Source organism: Oncorhynchus mykiss, chromosome 11 (assembly GCF_057628025.1).
Source record: "Oncorhynchus mykiss isolate SJ-2025 chromosome 11, ASM5762802v1, whole genome shotgun sequence".
In the NCBI taxonomy this organism is placed as follows: domain Eukaryota; kingdom Metazoa; phylum Chordata; class Actinopteri; order Salmoniformes; family Salmonidae; genus Oncorhynchus; species Oncorhynchus mykiss.
This window is the reverse complement of record NC_143032.1, coordinates 18365384-18383126: the sequence shown is the minus strand read 5'-3', so window position 1 is coordinate 18383126 and position 17743 is coordinate 18365384. Positions and strand designations below refer to the sequence as shown.

Below are 17743 nucleotides of genomic sequence, written 5' to 3'. Positions count from 1 at the left end.
TTCCGTTTCCCAGAGCGACCCCTGTCACCGCGGCGATAGAGTGCATGCTGGGTCGTATTTCACCAGCTCTACCGTCGGCACGACAACGACAGCTTCCACCCCCAGACAGCGCTGAGAGTGTCTCCCTCTATCACGCATATATACACAAACACACACAAACACACACACACTGCTCAAAAAAATAAAGGGAACACTAAAATAACACATCCTAGATCTGAATGAATGAAATATTCTTATTAAATACTTTTTTCTTTACATAGTTGAATGTGCTGACAACAAAATCACACAAAAATGATCAATGGAAATCAAATGTATCAACCCATGGAGGTCTGGATTTGGAGTCACACTCAAAATTAAAGTGGAAAACCACACTACAGGCTGATCCAACTTTGATGTAATGTCCTTAAAACAAGTCAAAATGAGGCTCAGTAGTGTGTGTGGCCTCCACGTGCCTGTATGACCTCCCTACAATGCCTGGGCATGCTCCTGATGAGGTGGCGGACTCCTGGACAGTCTGTGGTGCAACGTGGCATTGGTGGATGGAGCGAGACATGATGTCCCAGATGTGCTCAATTGGATTCAGGTCTGGGGAACATAGGTCTGGGGAACATAGCGTCAATGCCTTCCTCTTGTAGGAACTGCTGACACACTCCAGCCACATGAGGTCTAGCATTGTCTTGCATTAGGAGGAACCCAGGGCCAACTGCACCAGCATATGGTCTCACAAGGGGTCTGAGGATCTCATCTCGGTACCTAAAGGCAGTCAGGCTACCTCTGGCGAGCACATGTAGGGCTGTGCGGCCCCCCAAAGAAATGCCACCCCACACCATGACTGACCCACCGCCAAACCGGTCATGCTGGAGGATGTTGCAGGCAGCAGAACGTTCTCCACCACGTCTCCAGACTCTGTCACGTCTGTCACATGTGCTCAGTGTGAACCTGCTTTCATCTGTGAAGAGCACAGGGCACCAGTGGCGAATTTGCCAATCTTGGTGTTCTCTGGAAAATGCCAAACGTCCTGCACGGTGTTGGGCTGTAAGCACAACCCCCACCTGTGTATGTCAGGCCCTCATACCACCCTCATGGAGTCTGTTTCTGACCATTTGAGCAGACACATGCACATTTGTGGCCTGCTGGAGGTCATTTTGCAGGGCTCTGGCAGTGCTCCTCCTGCTCCTCCTAGCACAAAGGCGGAGGTAGCGGTCCTGCTGCTAGGTTGTTGCCCTCCTACGGCCTCCTCCACGTCTCCTGATGTACTGGCCTGTCTCCTGGTAGCGCCTCCATGCTCTGGACACTACGCTGACAGACACAGCAAACCTTCTTGCCACAGCTCGCATTGATGTGCCATCCTGGATGAGCTGCACTACCTGAGCCACTTGTGTGGGTTGTAGACTCCGTCTCATGCTACCACTAGACTGAAAGCACCGCCAGCATTCAACAGTGACCAAAACATCAGCCAGTAAGCATAGGAACTGAGTAGTGGTCTGTGGTCACCACCTGCAGAACCACTCCTTTATTGGGGGTGTCTTGCTAATTGCCTATAATTTCTACCTGTTGTCTATTCCATTTGCAAAACAGCATGTGAAATTTATTGTCAATCAGTGTTGCTTCCTAAGTGGACAGTTTGATTTCACAGAAGTTTGATTGACTTGGAGTTACATTGTGCTGTTTAAGTGTTCCCTTTATTTTTTTGAGCAGTGTATACACACACACACACATACTGAATACAGTCTGAAGGTTTGTAAAACTAATTGTTACATTGTCCTTGTTTGTATAATAGATACCAAAGTGCAAACATGTCTTTATCTACTGAGGAAAGGTGTACTGAACATTACATCAGTCTTTTCAGTCCAGAGTCAGAATATTGTCTACGTACTGTGTTTTCCCATGGAGCTTTCTATGTTTGTTTGTTTGGGCAACATTGGTCCAATGTCCACACGTTCTTCCATACAGCTTTTTGAGTAGGCCTCAAAGGTGTGTTCTCTATTTCTGTTGGATGTTGGTCATGTCTTCTTGGGTGTTTCACTGTTCTGATGATTCTAAGGGCTTGTGAACATACAGTACAGTAGTGGACAAAGTAGATCAGAGGATGAACCCTGTATGGAAAAATCAAAGACTTCTGTGTGTACGGATATTGAAGTGTTTGTGTGTGTGCTCCTTTTTAGTCTGAATAAACTCCTTTCAGTTCAACACTACTCCATGTCAGAGATTGCGTCAACGTTTTTGATTTAATCCCCGTAGAGAATGATGCATAACTAAATGTTATTAGCATAATCATATTTCATCAAGTATCTGCTTTCATCTTGTCCATGTTTAGCTATTTCTGAGTGGGACCGTTAGAGAGCTAATGTGAGTCTGCTGATCCATCCATGCCCCCATTAATAACTCTTACATTATAGCTGTTATAAATCTGATGGATAGCTTTAGACTTTAACTAGGACTTAATTTTCTTCCTTTCTTTCCCCGGTGGTTTTTTCCCCTCTGTTATGTGACAGGTTTCTGGGGTCACTCTAAGGACAGGCTCGTTGGAGAAGATGATTGAAACCTCGACTCATACGTAAGTTAGGAAGCCTCAAACTACCTTCTCAACGTAACTCACCTCAAGGCATTATCGTGCCTATAGATGTCTACATAACAGCACATGAAGTTGCTTTTTTTTTTACACCTGGGTTGCTGTGATCATTGCTCTTAGAAAATAAAATTAGATTTCTTCTCCACAGTGGACTGTGTTTCACCTGAGGGATGAGGCTGGTACCTGGTGAGGGGGTCGGTCCATAGGGGGTTCTGTAACACCAGGGGAGCCACGGCAACAAGGCTGTCCCCACGGCGATATGCAAAGCGATTTGCATTATACTCAGAATGCAGTGCGGCTCCATTTCCTGCATTCCCTCTCTCCCTTTATGTCTCTCTATCTAGTTTAAACATGTTATTAATTCATCCAATAATAAAAACTATCTGTGAATAAAAAAACTAAAAAAACTATATTTTCAACAAAAGTAGGTAATATAATGTAGAATTAAATAAATGAAACAATACTTACTGTTCTCTTCTGAAGAGAGTGGGATGGATATGTGTAAAAAAGTGACAAATAAAGAAAATAATTAAATAAATGAGGTAAATCTGATCAAATGAAATGCAATAACAGTAGCGGTGTGTGAAAGCAGTGGGTGGATATGAAGCTCTGGGTTGTTACCTGCCACCAGCATCAACATTAAACACAACACACTGGAACACACACCACTACCCTCAGGGGTAGCACTAGGTGTGTGTGTGTGCGCGTGTGCGTGCGTGCGTGTGTGTGCGCCTTACATCTAGTTCCATTTATATCGACTTTGTTTAGATTTTATTTATATCATTATATTTTCAGTTATTTAATAATTTATTTGATAAAATAACATTCAGGTATGGTAAAACAGAGTGGGCTGGAGATTACTTTTTTTTATATCTTTATAATATCATGCTAATAATTTATACAGTTGAAGTTGGAAATTTACATACACCTTAGCCAAATACATTTAAACTCAGTTTTTCACAATTTCTGACATTTAATTTGAGTAAAAATTCCCTGTATTAGGTCTGTTAGGATCACCACTTTATTTTAAGAATGTGAAATATCAGAATAATAGTAGAGAGAATTATTTCTTTCATCACATTCCCAGTGGGTCAGAAGTTTACATACACTCAATTAGTATTTGGTAGCATTACCTTTAAATTGTTTAACTTGGGTCAAACATTCCGGGTAGCCTTCCACAAGATTCCCACAATAAGTTGGGTGAATTTTGGCCCATTCCTCCTGACAGAGCTAGTGTAACTGAGTCAGGTTTGTAGGCCTCCTTGCTCGCACAAGCTTTTTCAGTTCTGCCCACACATTTTCTACAGGATTGAGGTCAGGGCTTTGTGATAGCCACTCCAATACCTTGACTTTCCTCTCCTTAAGCCATTTTGCCAGAACTTTGGAAGTATGCTTGGGGTCATTGTCCATTTGGAAGACCCATTTGCAACCAAGCTTTAACTTCCTGACTGATGTCTTGAGATGTTGCTTTAATATATCCACATAATTTTTCCTACCTCATTATGCCATCTATTTTGTGAAGTGCACCACCAGTTCCTCCTGCAGTAAAGCACCCCCACAATATGATGATGCCACCCCCGTGCTTCACTGTAGGGATGGTGTTCTTTGGCTTGCAAACCTCGCCCTTTATCCTACAAACATAACGATGGTCATTATGGCCAAACAGTCATCAGACCAGAGGACATTTCTCCAAAAAGTGTGATCTTTGTCCCCATGTGCAGTTGCAAACTGTAGTCTGGCTTTTTTATGGCAGGTTTGGAGCAGTGGTTTCTTCCTTGCTGAGCGGCCTTTCAGGTTATGTCGATATAGGACTCGTTTTACTGTGGATATAGATACTTATGTACCTGTTTCCTCCAGCATCTTCACAAGGTCCTTTGCTGTTGTTCTGGAATTGATTTGCACTTTTCGGGCCAAAGTACGTTAATCTCTAGGAGACAGAACGCGTCTCCTTCCTGAGCGGTATGACGGCTGCGTGGTCCCATGGTGTTTATACTTGCGTACTATTGTTTGTACAGATGAACGTGGTACCTTCAGTCGAAATTTCTCCCAAGGATGAACCAGGCTTGTGGATGTCTACAATTTTTTGGGCTGATTTCTTTTGATTTTCCCATGATGTCAAGCAAAGAGGCACTGAGTTTGAAGGTAGACCTTGAAATACATCCACAAGTACACCTCCAATTGTCAATTAGCCTATCAGAAGCGATTAAAGCCATGACATCATTTTCTGGAATTTACCAAGCTGTTTAAAGGCACAGTCAACTTAGTGTATGTAAACTTCTGACCCACTGGCATTGTGATACAGTGAATTAAACGTGAAATAATCTGTCTGTTAACAATTGTTGGAAGAATTTCTTGTGTCATGCACAATGTAGATGTCCTAACCGACTTGCCAAAACTATAGTTTATTAACAAGAAATTTGTGGAGTGGTTTAAAAACAAGTTTTAATGACTCCAACTTAAGTATGTAAACTTCTGACTTCAACTGTATATGCTCAATACTGTAAGTAAACTGGAATGTTTTTGTTGTTGTTGAAGTGCCGAAATAATAAGGAAAATTACCTGCATCAATTCTTGTCTTATCTGAACCTTTCTTGAAACCGTGCTATCCCATTTAAATGAAGAAACACAGCTATGAATCTTTAGTGGACAAGAATGTACGGTATGTTTTTATCAAAGTGGAAGAAGGAAAACGTAACATGAATGGTAATGTACAGTAAGTCAGTGATGAGCCATATGTTTCCCCAGGCTCAGTATGTCACTGGTAAAAGAGAGATTTATTTTCCTCCTGAGGGATCCAAGAGAGATAGATACTTGTTCTTCCTGTATTGACATTCTTAGGTCCTCGCTGTGTGTGTATGTTCTGCTGTTATTAGGCCAAGCTAACAAATCAATACCTAGCAGTACAGGGGGTCAGTGTGGATACGTTCAACTCTATATTGTAATCTGCCACACACACACACACACACACACACATACAGATGTATGCACACATCTCTATGCAGATCCACAAAATAACTTTTTATTTACGACAGTTTATCTTTTAAAAGTACGGCAGAGACACATTTTTATGCCATGAACAAAATGTCTGAGGAAAAAAAATATTAAATTGTAAATGAAAAGCCTATACTTTTAGATGTTTGTCAAATGAGTAGTTGAACATAGTTATAGCTAAACATTGCAGAAGGCTAAGTCTTTTTTCTCTGTCATAGATGGTCAACATAAATCCCTCTTTCTCCTTTTCTTCTTGTTTTCTCTCACATCCCCTCTCTTCTGTTGTGATCGAGAGTGCTTTCCTCCCTCTCTCCTTCTCTCTCTCTCCCTCCATCCCTCCTTCCCCTGCTGTCAGTAGCGCTACACTCTCCCTCCTCCCTCTCCATGTTGCTGCCAGATGCTCAGTCGTGTCCCGGCCCAGCAGATGTCACAACTCACCAGCTGGGGGACAGCAGGGGGGAGGGAGGGGGAGGGGTGGAGGAGGAAAGACAGGGGAAGAGAGAGGAGGAGACGGCGAGGAGAGAACGCATTTGGCTTATGGAAGGGAGACACGAGGAAGTGTGTGTATGAGTGTGTGGCAGGGTGGCAGCTGTGCCATCTGTCTGCCTGGCAGGGCTGCTCTCATTAACACAGGGGTTAATAGGAGTGGCAGCTCAGCGCTAGTGTCTAACATCACCCTCGGGACACACTGGAGGAGAGGGCTCAGTGTGGTGTGTGTGTCACCACTGACACACACATGGTTAATAACAACCTGCCAGGATGTATATTAACCCTGGCACATGTGTGTCTTTGTTTGTGCATGTGCTTACGTGTGTGTGTTATTCTGATGAATTATGCCTTGCTGCTGTAATGATGTAGGAAAAAAATGGATTTACAGAACCAAAGATTACTGCCCTGGAGGCGCACACACACACGCGCTCGCGCGCGCGCACGCCGAGGGGTGGTGGCAATTTGCATGTTATTATTGCATATTCATAGCTAATTGTGTTAGGCTTGGCTAATAACTCTGAGTGACAGGTTGAGAAAATCGAGAGGCTGTTTCAACACACACCAATATCCTCTTTCCCTGTCCGTCTCTCAGCCCTGTAAATAATCATTATAACACTCATGGTTCTAAATGGAGTTTCTTCCCTCATCTCTCCTCATGGCATAATGTAATTTATTAAACACTTATCATTTTCTCTCAATGTACAGCCCACATTTCTTATATAATAGTAATGGGACGTTCCTAACAGACCGATAGCTGTGTGCCAAATTGTATTCCCACACAAAAGCGGCAAAACATATTAGCCTTTAACGAATGCTACAGTTTAGCGGGATACATTTTCTGCCCTAACTTGCTTGTGCATTTATCGAGAATGCAGGGTGCAATTTTCATGGTTTGAAAATATGAAATTGCCAGGCCATTTTGTTAGAGGGAAAAAAAACGGTTTCATTTCATGTCAACAAGGGAATGCCTTTTCTCTTGAATTAGGCTTTATATTAAAATAAATACGAGAAGGGAAAAAAAGATATAGCCTATTGTTTATTTTCATCCCTGTTTCAATAGACTATATAGCCGTAGTATTGAACAGTTCTGTGATGACATCATGCAGGTTAATAAGATGTAGATGATAAGGATACAGGTGCAGTAAAGCTCTGTAGTCCTGGTCTGGTGCAAAGATACCCACCTACCACTGTCCCTGTGTCTGAGCTAGACTGGCATGCTCAAAGAGACAGAGATGGCCTGTGTGTGTGTGTGTGTGTGTGTGTGTGTGTGTGTGTGTGTGTGTGTGTGTGTGTGTGTGTGTGTGTGTGTGTGTGAATATGCATGCGTGTGTCAGAGCCCAGATAAACAGGCTCTCTTATCCCAGCATGTGAGAGTGTTTCAGCCCTGGGACAATCTACAGTCCTTAGAAAAACTGCCCTGTTTCACAAAATAGACCCAAAATTGGCTGCACTTACTTCCCATTCACCAGCCCATTTCTCTATTCAACTCTCTCATTTCAGACATGTCCTTTCTCAAGTATCCTGTTCCACATTTCAGGTGGTTTTATATTTCCAGAGATTTCCACCCCTAGAACGGCAGCTAGGTCAGACAAGATAATGAAATTGTAGATAATTGAGATGAAATTCTGGCTATTTGGGAAATGGTGGATAAAAAACCTCTAGAAATAGTTTTCTTTTTTAAAAGACAGATAAATTGGCTCTTTTGAGAAGTTGAGGACTAAAACTTGTCACTGAATATTTGATATAATAAATGTCTGACTGGTATATTGCCTCCTAATATATGTACTTTGCCTGGTGAAATCAGAACAGAAATCAGCATCAGTCAATTTCTTTCTTACCAGCATGTCTGTGATTCCTCATGAGTTTAGCAGGATTCACAACTCTGTTCTGTTTCTTCTTGATTGTGTGTGCGGGTGTGTGTGCGTGCACCTGCAATATGTCTCTGCTCGTACAACTTTAGAAATATTTAACATCCAAATTTGATATGAGCTTGGTGACTTTGGGAGTGTGTGGTGAGATCCGTCTGTCGATCTTCTCCCTACCTCTGACAGCTGTCGAGCTCACAGGCGTCTCCCAACTGAGTTTGTGTGTGTATCTGTGTTTAACATTGGGTTTAAGTTCTAAAAATAGTAGTTAACTGACAGATCTGTCTGAGGATAACCATATCTGAACCTGCATTGCCTTTGAAATTATTTTGTCTCTCTGCTGCAGCCCTATGAGTCCTAACCTTGAGGTAGAGGATCTGAGGAGCCAGCTGAGGACTAGAGACAGAACCATCCTTTGTCTGGAGAGAGACATCAAGACCTTCCAACTGGAGAATAACACACTCAACAAAACTGAGGTATGGAGGAGAGTCACACACACACACACACGCTGAGACTGGGATACGGAGGAGATACAGAGAAGCGAGGAAGCACATTCTGAACTGCAACCATCGTGCTTGTTCTGGTCTTTTTAATTCCTTATTCCTTGATACCGTGGATGGAACAGTTTTGTTGTTGTTGTAGTATTTTTTTTCTTGGATGTGGTAGTTTTTACGATATTGCTGTGGCAGTGTAGCCAGCAGCGCTACATGTGTTGTGTGTTAAAGCGTGTGCTCAGCGTGTGATGAATGACTTACATGTCCAGCCCCCAGGTTACAAAATGGCTGCCCAGATTAAACCAGGGAGTTTTACAGCTTTCCCACACCTCCTTATGAAGTGTCACGAAATTACACCCACTGCTGTTTAACTGCATGGGGCTAGCGCTAGCACACTATTCTCGCTCTCGCGCCCTCTCCCTCTCTCTCTCTTAATTTTTTTTTCACCCATCTTCACACAATACCCCATAATGACAAAGTGAAATCATGTTTTTAAACATTTTTTGCAAATTTATTGAAAATTAAATGCAGAAATATCTAATTTACATACGTATTCACACCCCTGAGTCAATACATGTTAGAATCACCTTTGGTAGTGATTACAGCTCTGAGTCTTTCTGGGTAAGTCTCTAAGAGCTTTGCACACCTGGATTGTACAATATTTGGACATTATTCTTTAAAAAAATCTACAAGCTCTGTCAAGACGGTTGTTGATCATTGCTAGACAGCCATTTTCAAGTCTTGACATAGATTTTCAAGCCAATGTTAAGTCAAAACTGTTATTGTCCTGCTGAAATGTGAATTAATCTCCCAGTGTCTGTTGGAAAGCAAACTGAACTACTCCTCTAGGATTTTGCCTGTGCTAAACTCCAATCCATACATTTTTTTTATCCTGCAAAACTCCCCAGTCCTTAAGGATTACAAGCATACCTGTAACATGATGCAGCCACCACTATGGTTGAAAATATGAAGAGTGGTACTCTTAATGTTGGGGCGGCAGGTAGCTTAGTGGTTAGAGCGTTGGACTAGTAACCTAAAGGTAGCAAGACTGAATCCCCGAGCTGACAAGGTAAAAAGCTGTCATTCTGCCCCTGAACAAGGTAGTTAACCCACTGTTCCTTGGCCGTTATTAAAAATTTGAATTTGTTCTTAACTTCTTATGGCTGCAGGGGCAGTATTGAGTAGCTTGGATGATAGGTGCCCAGAGTAAACGGCCTGCTCCTCAGTCTCAGTTGCTAATATATGCATATTAGTATTAGTATTGGATAGAAAACACTCTGAAGTTTCTAAAACTGTTTGAATGATGTCTGTGAGTATAACAGAACTCATATGGCAGGCAAAAACCTGAGAAGAAATCCAAACAGGAAGTGAGAAATCTGAGGTTGGTATATTTTCAACCCAGGCCCTATTGAATTCACATTGGGATATGAATGAAGTTGCACTTCCTAGGGCTTCCACTAGATGTCAACCGTCTTTAGAAACTTGAATGAGGCTTCTGCTGTGTTATGGGACTGAATAAGAGCTGAGTGAGTCAGTTTACTGGCAGAGAGCCATTTCCTGGTCACACGCATTCCACATGATATCGACTTGCGTTCCTTGCTTCTGTAGACACAAAGGAATTCTCCGGTTGGAACTTTATTGAAGATTTATGATAAAAACATCCTAATAATTGATTCTATACTTAGTTTGAAATGTTTCTTCGACCTGTAATATAACTTTTTGAAATTTTTGTCCGAAGTTTTTGTCCAAACGGACGAGCGTTTGGATATGTGTACCTAACGCTAACAAAAGTTGCTACTTGGACATAAATAACGGACATTATCGAACGAATCAAGCATTCTGATGAAGATCATCAAAGGTAAGGGAGTATTTATCATGTCGTTTCTGGTTTCTGTTGACTCCACAACATGGTGGCTAATTTGATTAATTTTCTGAGCGCCGTCTCAGATTATTGCATGGTTTGCTTTTTCCGTAAAGTCTTTTCAAATCTGACCCAGCGGTTGCATTAAGGAGAGGTATATCTATAATTCCATGTGTATAACTTGTATTATCATCTACATTTATGATGAGTATTTCAGTTGAATCGAGGTGGTGATGTCAGCCATTAAACTCTGTAACTGTTTTAAAGTCACCATTGGCCTCATGGTGAAATCCCTGAGCGTTTTCCTTCCTCCCTGGCAACTGAGTTAGGAAGGACACCTGTATCTTTGTCGTGACTGGGTGTATTAATACACAATTCAAAGTGTAATTAATAACTGCACCGTGCTGAAAGGGATATTCAATGTCTGTTAATAATATTATGTTTCACTTATCTACCAATAGGTGCCCTTCTTTGCGAGGCATTGGAAAACCTCCCTGTGGTTGAATCTGTGTTTCACTGCTCGACTGAGTGACCTTACAGATAATTGTATGTGTGGGATACAGAGATGAGGTAGGCATTCAAAAATCATGTTAAACACTATTATTGCACACAGAATGAGTCCATGCAATTTATTATGCGACCTCCTATGCAAATTTTACTCCTGAACTTATTTAGGCTTGCAACAAAAGGTTGAAATATTTATTGACTCAAGACATCCCAGCTTTTCATTTTAATTTGTAAAAATGTCTCAACATAATTCCAAGTTGATATTATAAAGTATGATATTATATTGTGTGGAGGACAGTGACACACCTCAATTTAATCCATTTTAAATTCAGGAAAACGCTGTAAATACTTCACAGATTATGTAATCTCTATTGCACTCCACACTGCCCTTTCCCACCAGGACAAAAGGAACAGCTATGTGAGAATGCTATTCATTGACTACAGTTCAGCATTCAACACCATAGTGCCCTCAAAGCTCATCACTAGGCTAAGGACCCTGGGACTAAACACCTCCCTCTGCTACTGGATCCTGGACTTCCTGACGGGACGCCCCCAGGTGGTAAGGGTAGGTAACAACAAATCTGCCACACTGATCCTCAACACAGGGGCCACTCAGGGGTGCGTGCTCAGTCCCCTCCTGTACTTCTTGTTCACTCATGACTTCATGACCAGGCACAACTCCAACACCATCATTAAGTTTGCCAATGACACAACAGTGGTAGGCCTGATCACAAACAACGATGAGATAGCCTATAGGGAGGAGGTCAGAGACCTGGCTGTGTGGTGCCGGGACAATAACCTCTCCCTCAACTTGATCAAGACAAAGGGAATGATTGTGGGCTACAGGAAAAGGAGTACCGAGCACGCCCCCATTCTCATCGCTGGGGCTGTAGTGGAGCAGGTTGAGAGCTTCAAGTTTCTTGGCGTCCACATCACCAACAAACTATCATGGTCCAAACACACCAAGACAGTCGTGAAGAGGGCACGACAAAGCTTATTCCCCCTCAGGAGATTGAAAAGATTTGGCATGGGTCCTCAGATCCTCAAAACGTTTTACAGCTACACCATCGAGAGCATCCTGACTGGTTGCATCAGTGCCTGGTAATGCAACTGCTCGCTCTCCAACCGCAAGGCACTACAGATGGTAGTGTGTACCGCTCAGTACATCACTGGCTTTCTGCATTCCGGGACCTCTATACCAGGTGGTGTCAGAGGAAGACCTTAAAAATTGTCAAAGGCTCCAGCCACCCAGTCATAGACTGCTCTAGTCAAAGACTCCTGAACAGCTAATCAATTTGCTAATCATTCAAGCAGGGAGGTGGTCAATAAGGGAGGTGGTCAATAACCCAATGGTCACTCTGACAGAGCTCTAAAGTTCCTCTGTGGAGATGGGAGAACCTGGCACCATCCCTACGGTGAAGCATGGTAGTGGCAACATCATTCTGTGGGGATGTTTTTCAGGGGCAGGGACTGGGAGACTAGTCAAGATTGAGTGAAAGATGAATGGAGCAAAGTATCGAGAGATCCTTGATGAACTTCGGCTTCGGGACAAGTCTCTGAATGACCTTGAGTAGCCCGGACTTGAACCTGATCTAAACTCTCTGGAGAGACCTGTAAATAGCTGTGAAGCAACGCTCCCCATCCTACCTGACAGAGCTTGAGAGGATCTGCAGAGAAGAACGGGATAAACTTTGTATGTATTATTTCTTACATTGTTAGCCCAGAAAACCTTAAGTGTTATTACATGCAGTCGGGAAGAACTATTGGATATCAGAGAGACGTGAACTTACCAGCAGAACCAGTACTACGACCAGGAGTACGACCTTCCCAAAGCGGATCCTTTGTCTGCACCTCCCAGGGCATTCAAACTGATTCTAGAGGCCGACCCAAAATAACGCTGCCGGATTAGAGAGTACCAGAGTGGTCTTCTCGTGAGGCTTCTGATGCGCGCACACCACCCACCGCTTCTGAGTATATTACTCGCTAATTTCCAATCCCAAGTTAACAAAGACGACAAAATTAGGGTAAGAGTTGCTTTCCAAAGAGATATCCGGGATTGTAACATACTCTGTTTCACGGAAACATGGCTAGCTTGGGACATGCTGTCGGAGTCAGTACAGCCAACGGGATTTTCAGTGCATTGCGCCGACAGGAATTAACACCCCTGGTAATAAGAAGGGCGGGGTGTGTGTTTGATGATTAACGACTCATGGTGTAATTGTAACAACATACAGGAAGTCCTTTTGTTCACCTGACCTAGAATTCCTCACAATCAAATGCCGACCGTATTACCTCCCAAGAGAACTCTCCTCTGTTATTGTCACAGCTATGTAAATCCCCCCACAAGCGGATACCAAGACAGCCATCAAGGAACTTCCCTGGACTTTATGCAAACTGGAAACCATATATCCTGAGGCATTTATTGTAATTTAATTTTAACAAAGCTAATTTGAAAACAAGGCTACCTAAATTCTATCAGCATATCGATTGCAGTGCACGAGCGAGTTACATGCTCAACCATCAAGGCCCTCCCCCGCCCTCCTTTTGGCAAATCTGACCATGACTCCATTTTGTTGCTCCCCTCCTATAGACAGAAACTTAAACAGGAAGCACCCGTGCTTAGGTCTATCCTACGCTGATCTGACCAATCGGATTCCACGCTTCAAGACTGCTTCGATCACGTGGATTAGGATATGTTCCGGGTAGCCTCAGATAACAACATCAACATATATGCTGAGTCGGTGGGCGAGTTTATTAGGAAGTGTATAGGAGATGTTGTACCCACTGTGACTATTAAAACCTTCCCCAATCAGAAACTGTGGATTGATTGCAGCATTCGTGCATAACTTAAAGCACATACCACCGCATTTAATCATGGCACTGCAACTGGGAATATGGCCAAATACAAACATTGTAGTTGTTCCCTACGTAAGGCAATCAAACAAGCAACGTGTCAGTATAGAGACAAAGTGGAGTCGCAATTCAACGGCTCAATCTCGAGAAGTAGGTGGCAGAGTCTGCAGACAATCACAAAAAGAAAACCAGCACCGTCGCGGACATCGACATCTTGCTTCCAGAGAAATTCAACAACTTCTTTGCGCACTTTGAGGACAATACAGTGCCATCAACGTGAACCGCCACCAAAGACTGTGGGCTCTCCTTCTCTGTGGCCGACTTGAGTAAAACATTTAAACGTGTTGACCTTCGCAAGGCTGCCGGCCCAGACGGCATTCCTAGCCGCGTCCTCAGAGCATGCGCAGACCAGCTGGCTGGTGTGTTCATGGACATATTCAATCAATCCCTATGCCAGTCTGCTGTGCCCACATCCTTCAAGATGGCCACCATTGTTCCTGTTCCCTAGAAGGCCAAGGTAACTGAACTAAATTACTATCGCCCCGTAGCACTCACTTCTGTCATCATGAAGTGCTTTGAGACTAGTCATATCACCTCCACTCTATCTGTCACCCTAGACCCACTTCAATTTGCTTACCGCCCCAATAGGTCCACAGACAATGCAATCGCCATCACATCTGGACAAGAGGAATACCTATGTAAGAATGCTGTTCATTGACAACAGCTCAGCATTCAACACCATAGTACACTCCAAACTCATCATTAAGCTTGAGTCCCTGGGTCTTGACCCCACCTATGCGACTTGGTCCTGGACTTCCTGACGGGCCTCCCACAGGTGGTGAAGGTAGGAAACAACATCTCCACTCCGCTGATCCACAACACTGGGGCCACACAAGGGTGCGGGCTCAGCCCCCTCCTGTTCTCCATGTTCACCCACGACTGCGTGGGCATGAACGCCTCCAACTCAATCATCAAGTTTGTAGATGACACAACAGTGGTAGACTTGATTACCATCAATGACAATACAGCCTACACTGAGGATGTGAGGGCTCTCGGAGTGTGGTGTCAGGAAAATGACCTCTCACTCAATGTCAGCGAAACAAAAAGTTTGATCGTGGACTTCATGAAACAGCAAAGGGAGCATCCCCTATCCACATCAACGGGACCGCAGTGGAGAAGGTGGAAAGTTTTAAGTTCCTCAGTGTACATATCACTGATAAACTGAAATGTTCCATGCACACAGACCGTGTGGTGAAGAAGGCACAACAGCACCTCTTCAACCTTAGGAGGCTGAAAAAATTGGACTTGTCACCGAAAACCGTCACTAACTTTTACAGGTGCACAATCGAGAGCATCCTGTTAGGACTGTATCACCACCTGGTACGGCAACTGCACCGCCCACAACCGCAGAGCTCTCCAGAGGGTGGTGCGGTCTGCACAACGCATCACCAGGGGCAAACTACTTGCCCTCCAGGACACCTACAACACCCGATGTCACAGAAGGCAAAAAAGATAATCAAGGGCAATAACCACCCGAGCCACTGCCTGTTCACCCCACTTCCATCCAGATGGCGAGGTCAATACAGGTGTGTCAAAGCTTGGGCATAGAGATTGAAAAAAAGCTTCTATCTCAAGGCCATCAGATTGTTAAACAACCATCACAAGCACATTAGCCACTTTAATAAATGGAACACTAGTCACTTTAATAATGCCACTTTAAGAATGTTTACATATCTTGCATTACTTATCTCATATGTACAGTGATTTGTCCTTTAAAAGTTTGCAGTGCACAAGCACAGCTTGCATGGTGACGCAGAATTCTATGGCACGTTATTTAAGTGTCAACCTCTGTTACCATTAGTGCTAGTTTGACCACCCGAGGGTATCTTTGAGAAGCCTTAATAGTGGCTGTACTAGAGAATTTAAAACCTTTTTTGTAAGAACATAGTAAATGGGACAGATTTTAAGAAATGTTGCTTTATTCATTTGACTAATATTATGGTTTCTATTCCAAGAAAAACAAAAAAACTTCTGGGTTTCCATAAAATATGGTGCTGTATGACGTTACGGTCGGGAGTAAGCTACAGTACTAAGCTATTTAGCTAAAGAATCCCATGTCGTGCTGTCACGTGGGAGACCGGGGTTCCCAGTGTCTTTTGGAAAGCAAACTGAACTACTCCTCTAGGATTTTGCCTGTGCTAAACTCCAATCCATACATTTTTTTTATCCTGCAAAACTCCCCAGTCCTTAAGGATTACAAGCATACCTGTAACATGATGCAGCCACCACTATGGTTGAAAATATGAAGAGTGGTACTCTTAATGTTGGGGCGGCAGGTAGCTTAGTGGTTAGAGCGTTGGACTAGTAACCTAAAGGTAGCAAGACTGAATCCCCGAGCTGACAAGGTAAAAAGCTGTCATTCTGCCCCTGAACAAGGTAGTTAACCCACTGTTCCTTGGCCGTTATTAAAAATTTGAATTTGTTCTTAACTTCTTATGGCTGCAGGGGCAGTATTGAGTAGCTTGGATGATAGGTGCCCAGAGTAAACGGCCTGCTCCTCAGTCTCAGTTGCTAATATATGCATATTAGTATTAGTATTGGATAGAAAACACTCTGAAGTTTCTAAAACTGTTTGAATGATGTCTGTGAGTATAACAGAACTCATATGGCAGGCAAAAACCTGAGAAGAAATCCAAACAGGAAGTGAGAAATCTGAGGTTGGTATATTTTCAACCCAGGCCCTATTGAATTCACATTGGGATATGAATGAAGTTGCACTTCCTAGGGCTTCCACTAGATGTCAACCGTCTTTAGAAACTTGAATGAGGCTTCTGCTGTGTTATGGGACTGAATAAGAGCTGAGTGAGTCAGTTTACTGGCAGAGAGCCATTTCCTGGTCACACGCATTCCACATGATATCGACTTGCGTTCCTTGCTTCTGTAGACACAAAGGAATTCTCCGGTTGGAACTTTATTGAAGATTTATGATAAAAACATCCTAATAATTGATTCTATACTTAGTTTGAAATGTTTCTTCGACCTGTAATATAACTTTTTGAAATTTTTGTCCGAAGTTTTTGTCCAAACGGACGAGCGTTTGGATATGTGTACCTAACGCTAACAAAAGTTGCTACTTGGACATAAATAACGGACATTATCGAACGAATCAAGCATTCTGATGAAGATCATCAAAGGTAAGGGAGTATTTATCATGTCGTTTCTGGTTTCTGTTGACTCCACAACATGGTGGCTAATTTGATTAATTTTCTGAGCGCCGTCTCAGATTATTGCATGGTTTGCTTTTTCCGTAAAGTCTTTTCAAATCTGACCCAGCGGTTGCATTAAGGAGAGGTATATCTATAATTCCATGTGTATAACTTGTATTATCATCTACATTTATGATGAGTATTTCAGTTGAATCGAGGTGGTGATGTCAGCCATTAAACTCTGTAACTGTTTTAAAGTCACCATTGGCCTCATGGTGAAATCCCTGAGCGTTTTCCTTCCTCCCTGGCAACTGAGTTAGGAAGGACACCTGTATCTTTGTCGTGACTGGGTGTATTAATACACAATTCAAAGTGTAATTAATAACTGCACCGTGCTGAAAGGGATATTCAATGTCTGTTAATAATATTATGTTTCACTTATCTACCAATAGGTGCCCTTCTTTGCGAGGCATTGGAAAACCTCCCTGTGGTTGAATCTGTGTTTCACTGCTCGACTGAGTGACCTTACAGATAATTGTATGTGTGGGATACAGAGATGAGGTAGGCATTCAAAAATCATGTTAAACACTATTATTGCACACAGAATGAGTCCATGCAATTTATTATGCGACCTCCTATGCAAATTTTACTCCTGAACTTATTTAGGCTTGCAACAAAAGGTTGAAATATTTATTGACTCAAGACATCCCAGCTTTTCATTTTAATTTGTAAAAATGTCTCAACATAATTCCAAGTTGATATTATAAAGTATGATATTATATTGTGTGGAGGACAGTGACACACCTCAATTTAATCCATTTTAAATTCAGGAAAACGCTGTAAATACTTCACAGATTATGTAATCTCTATTGCACTCCACACTGCCCTTTCCCACCAGGACAAAA

General features: G+C 42.8%; 1 protein-coding gene across 3 annotated transcripts in view; it reads left to right on the top strand.

The window, feature by feature from the left end:
* The window catches only part of LOC110535423 (uncharacterized), a 152652-nt gene that overhangs the window by 15446 nt on the left and 119463 nt on the right, over positions 1 to 17743 (top strand). For all 3 annotated transcript variants that reach the window (XM_090189665.1, XM_090189663.1, XM_090189666.1), the window contains exons 4-5: positions 2496 to 2557; positions 8264 to 8393. In XM_090189665.1, the coding sequence (XP_090045791.1) occupies positions 2496 to 2557; positions 8264 to 8393 (192 nt within the window). The remainder of the gene's footprint in view (positions 1 to 2495; positions 2558 to 8263; positions 8394 to 17743) is intronic.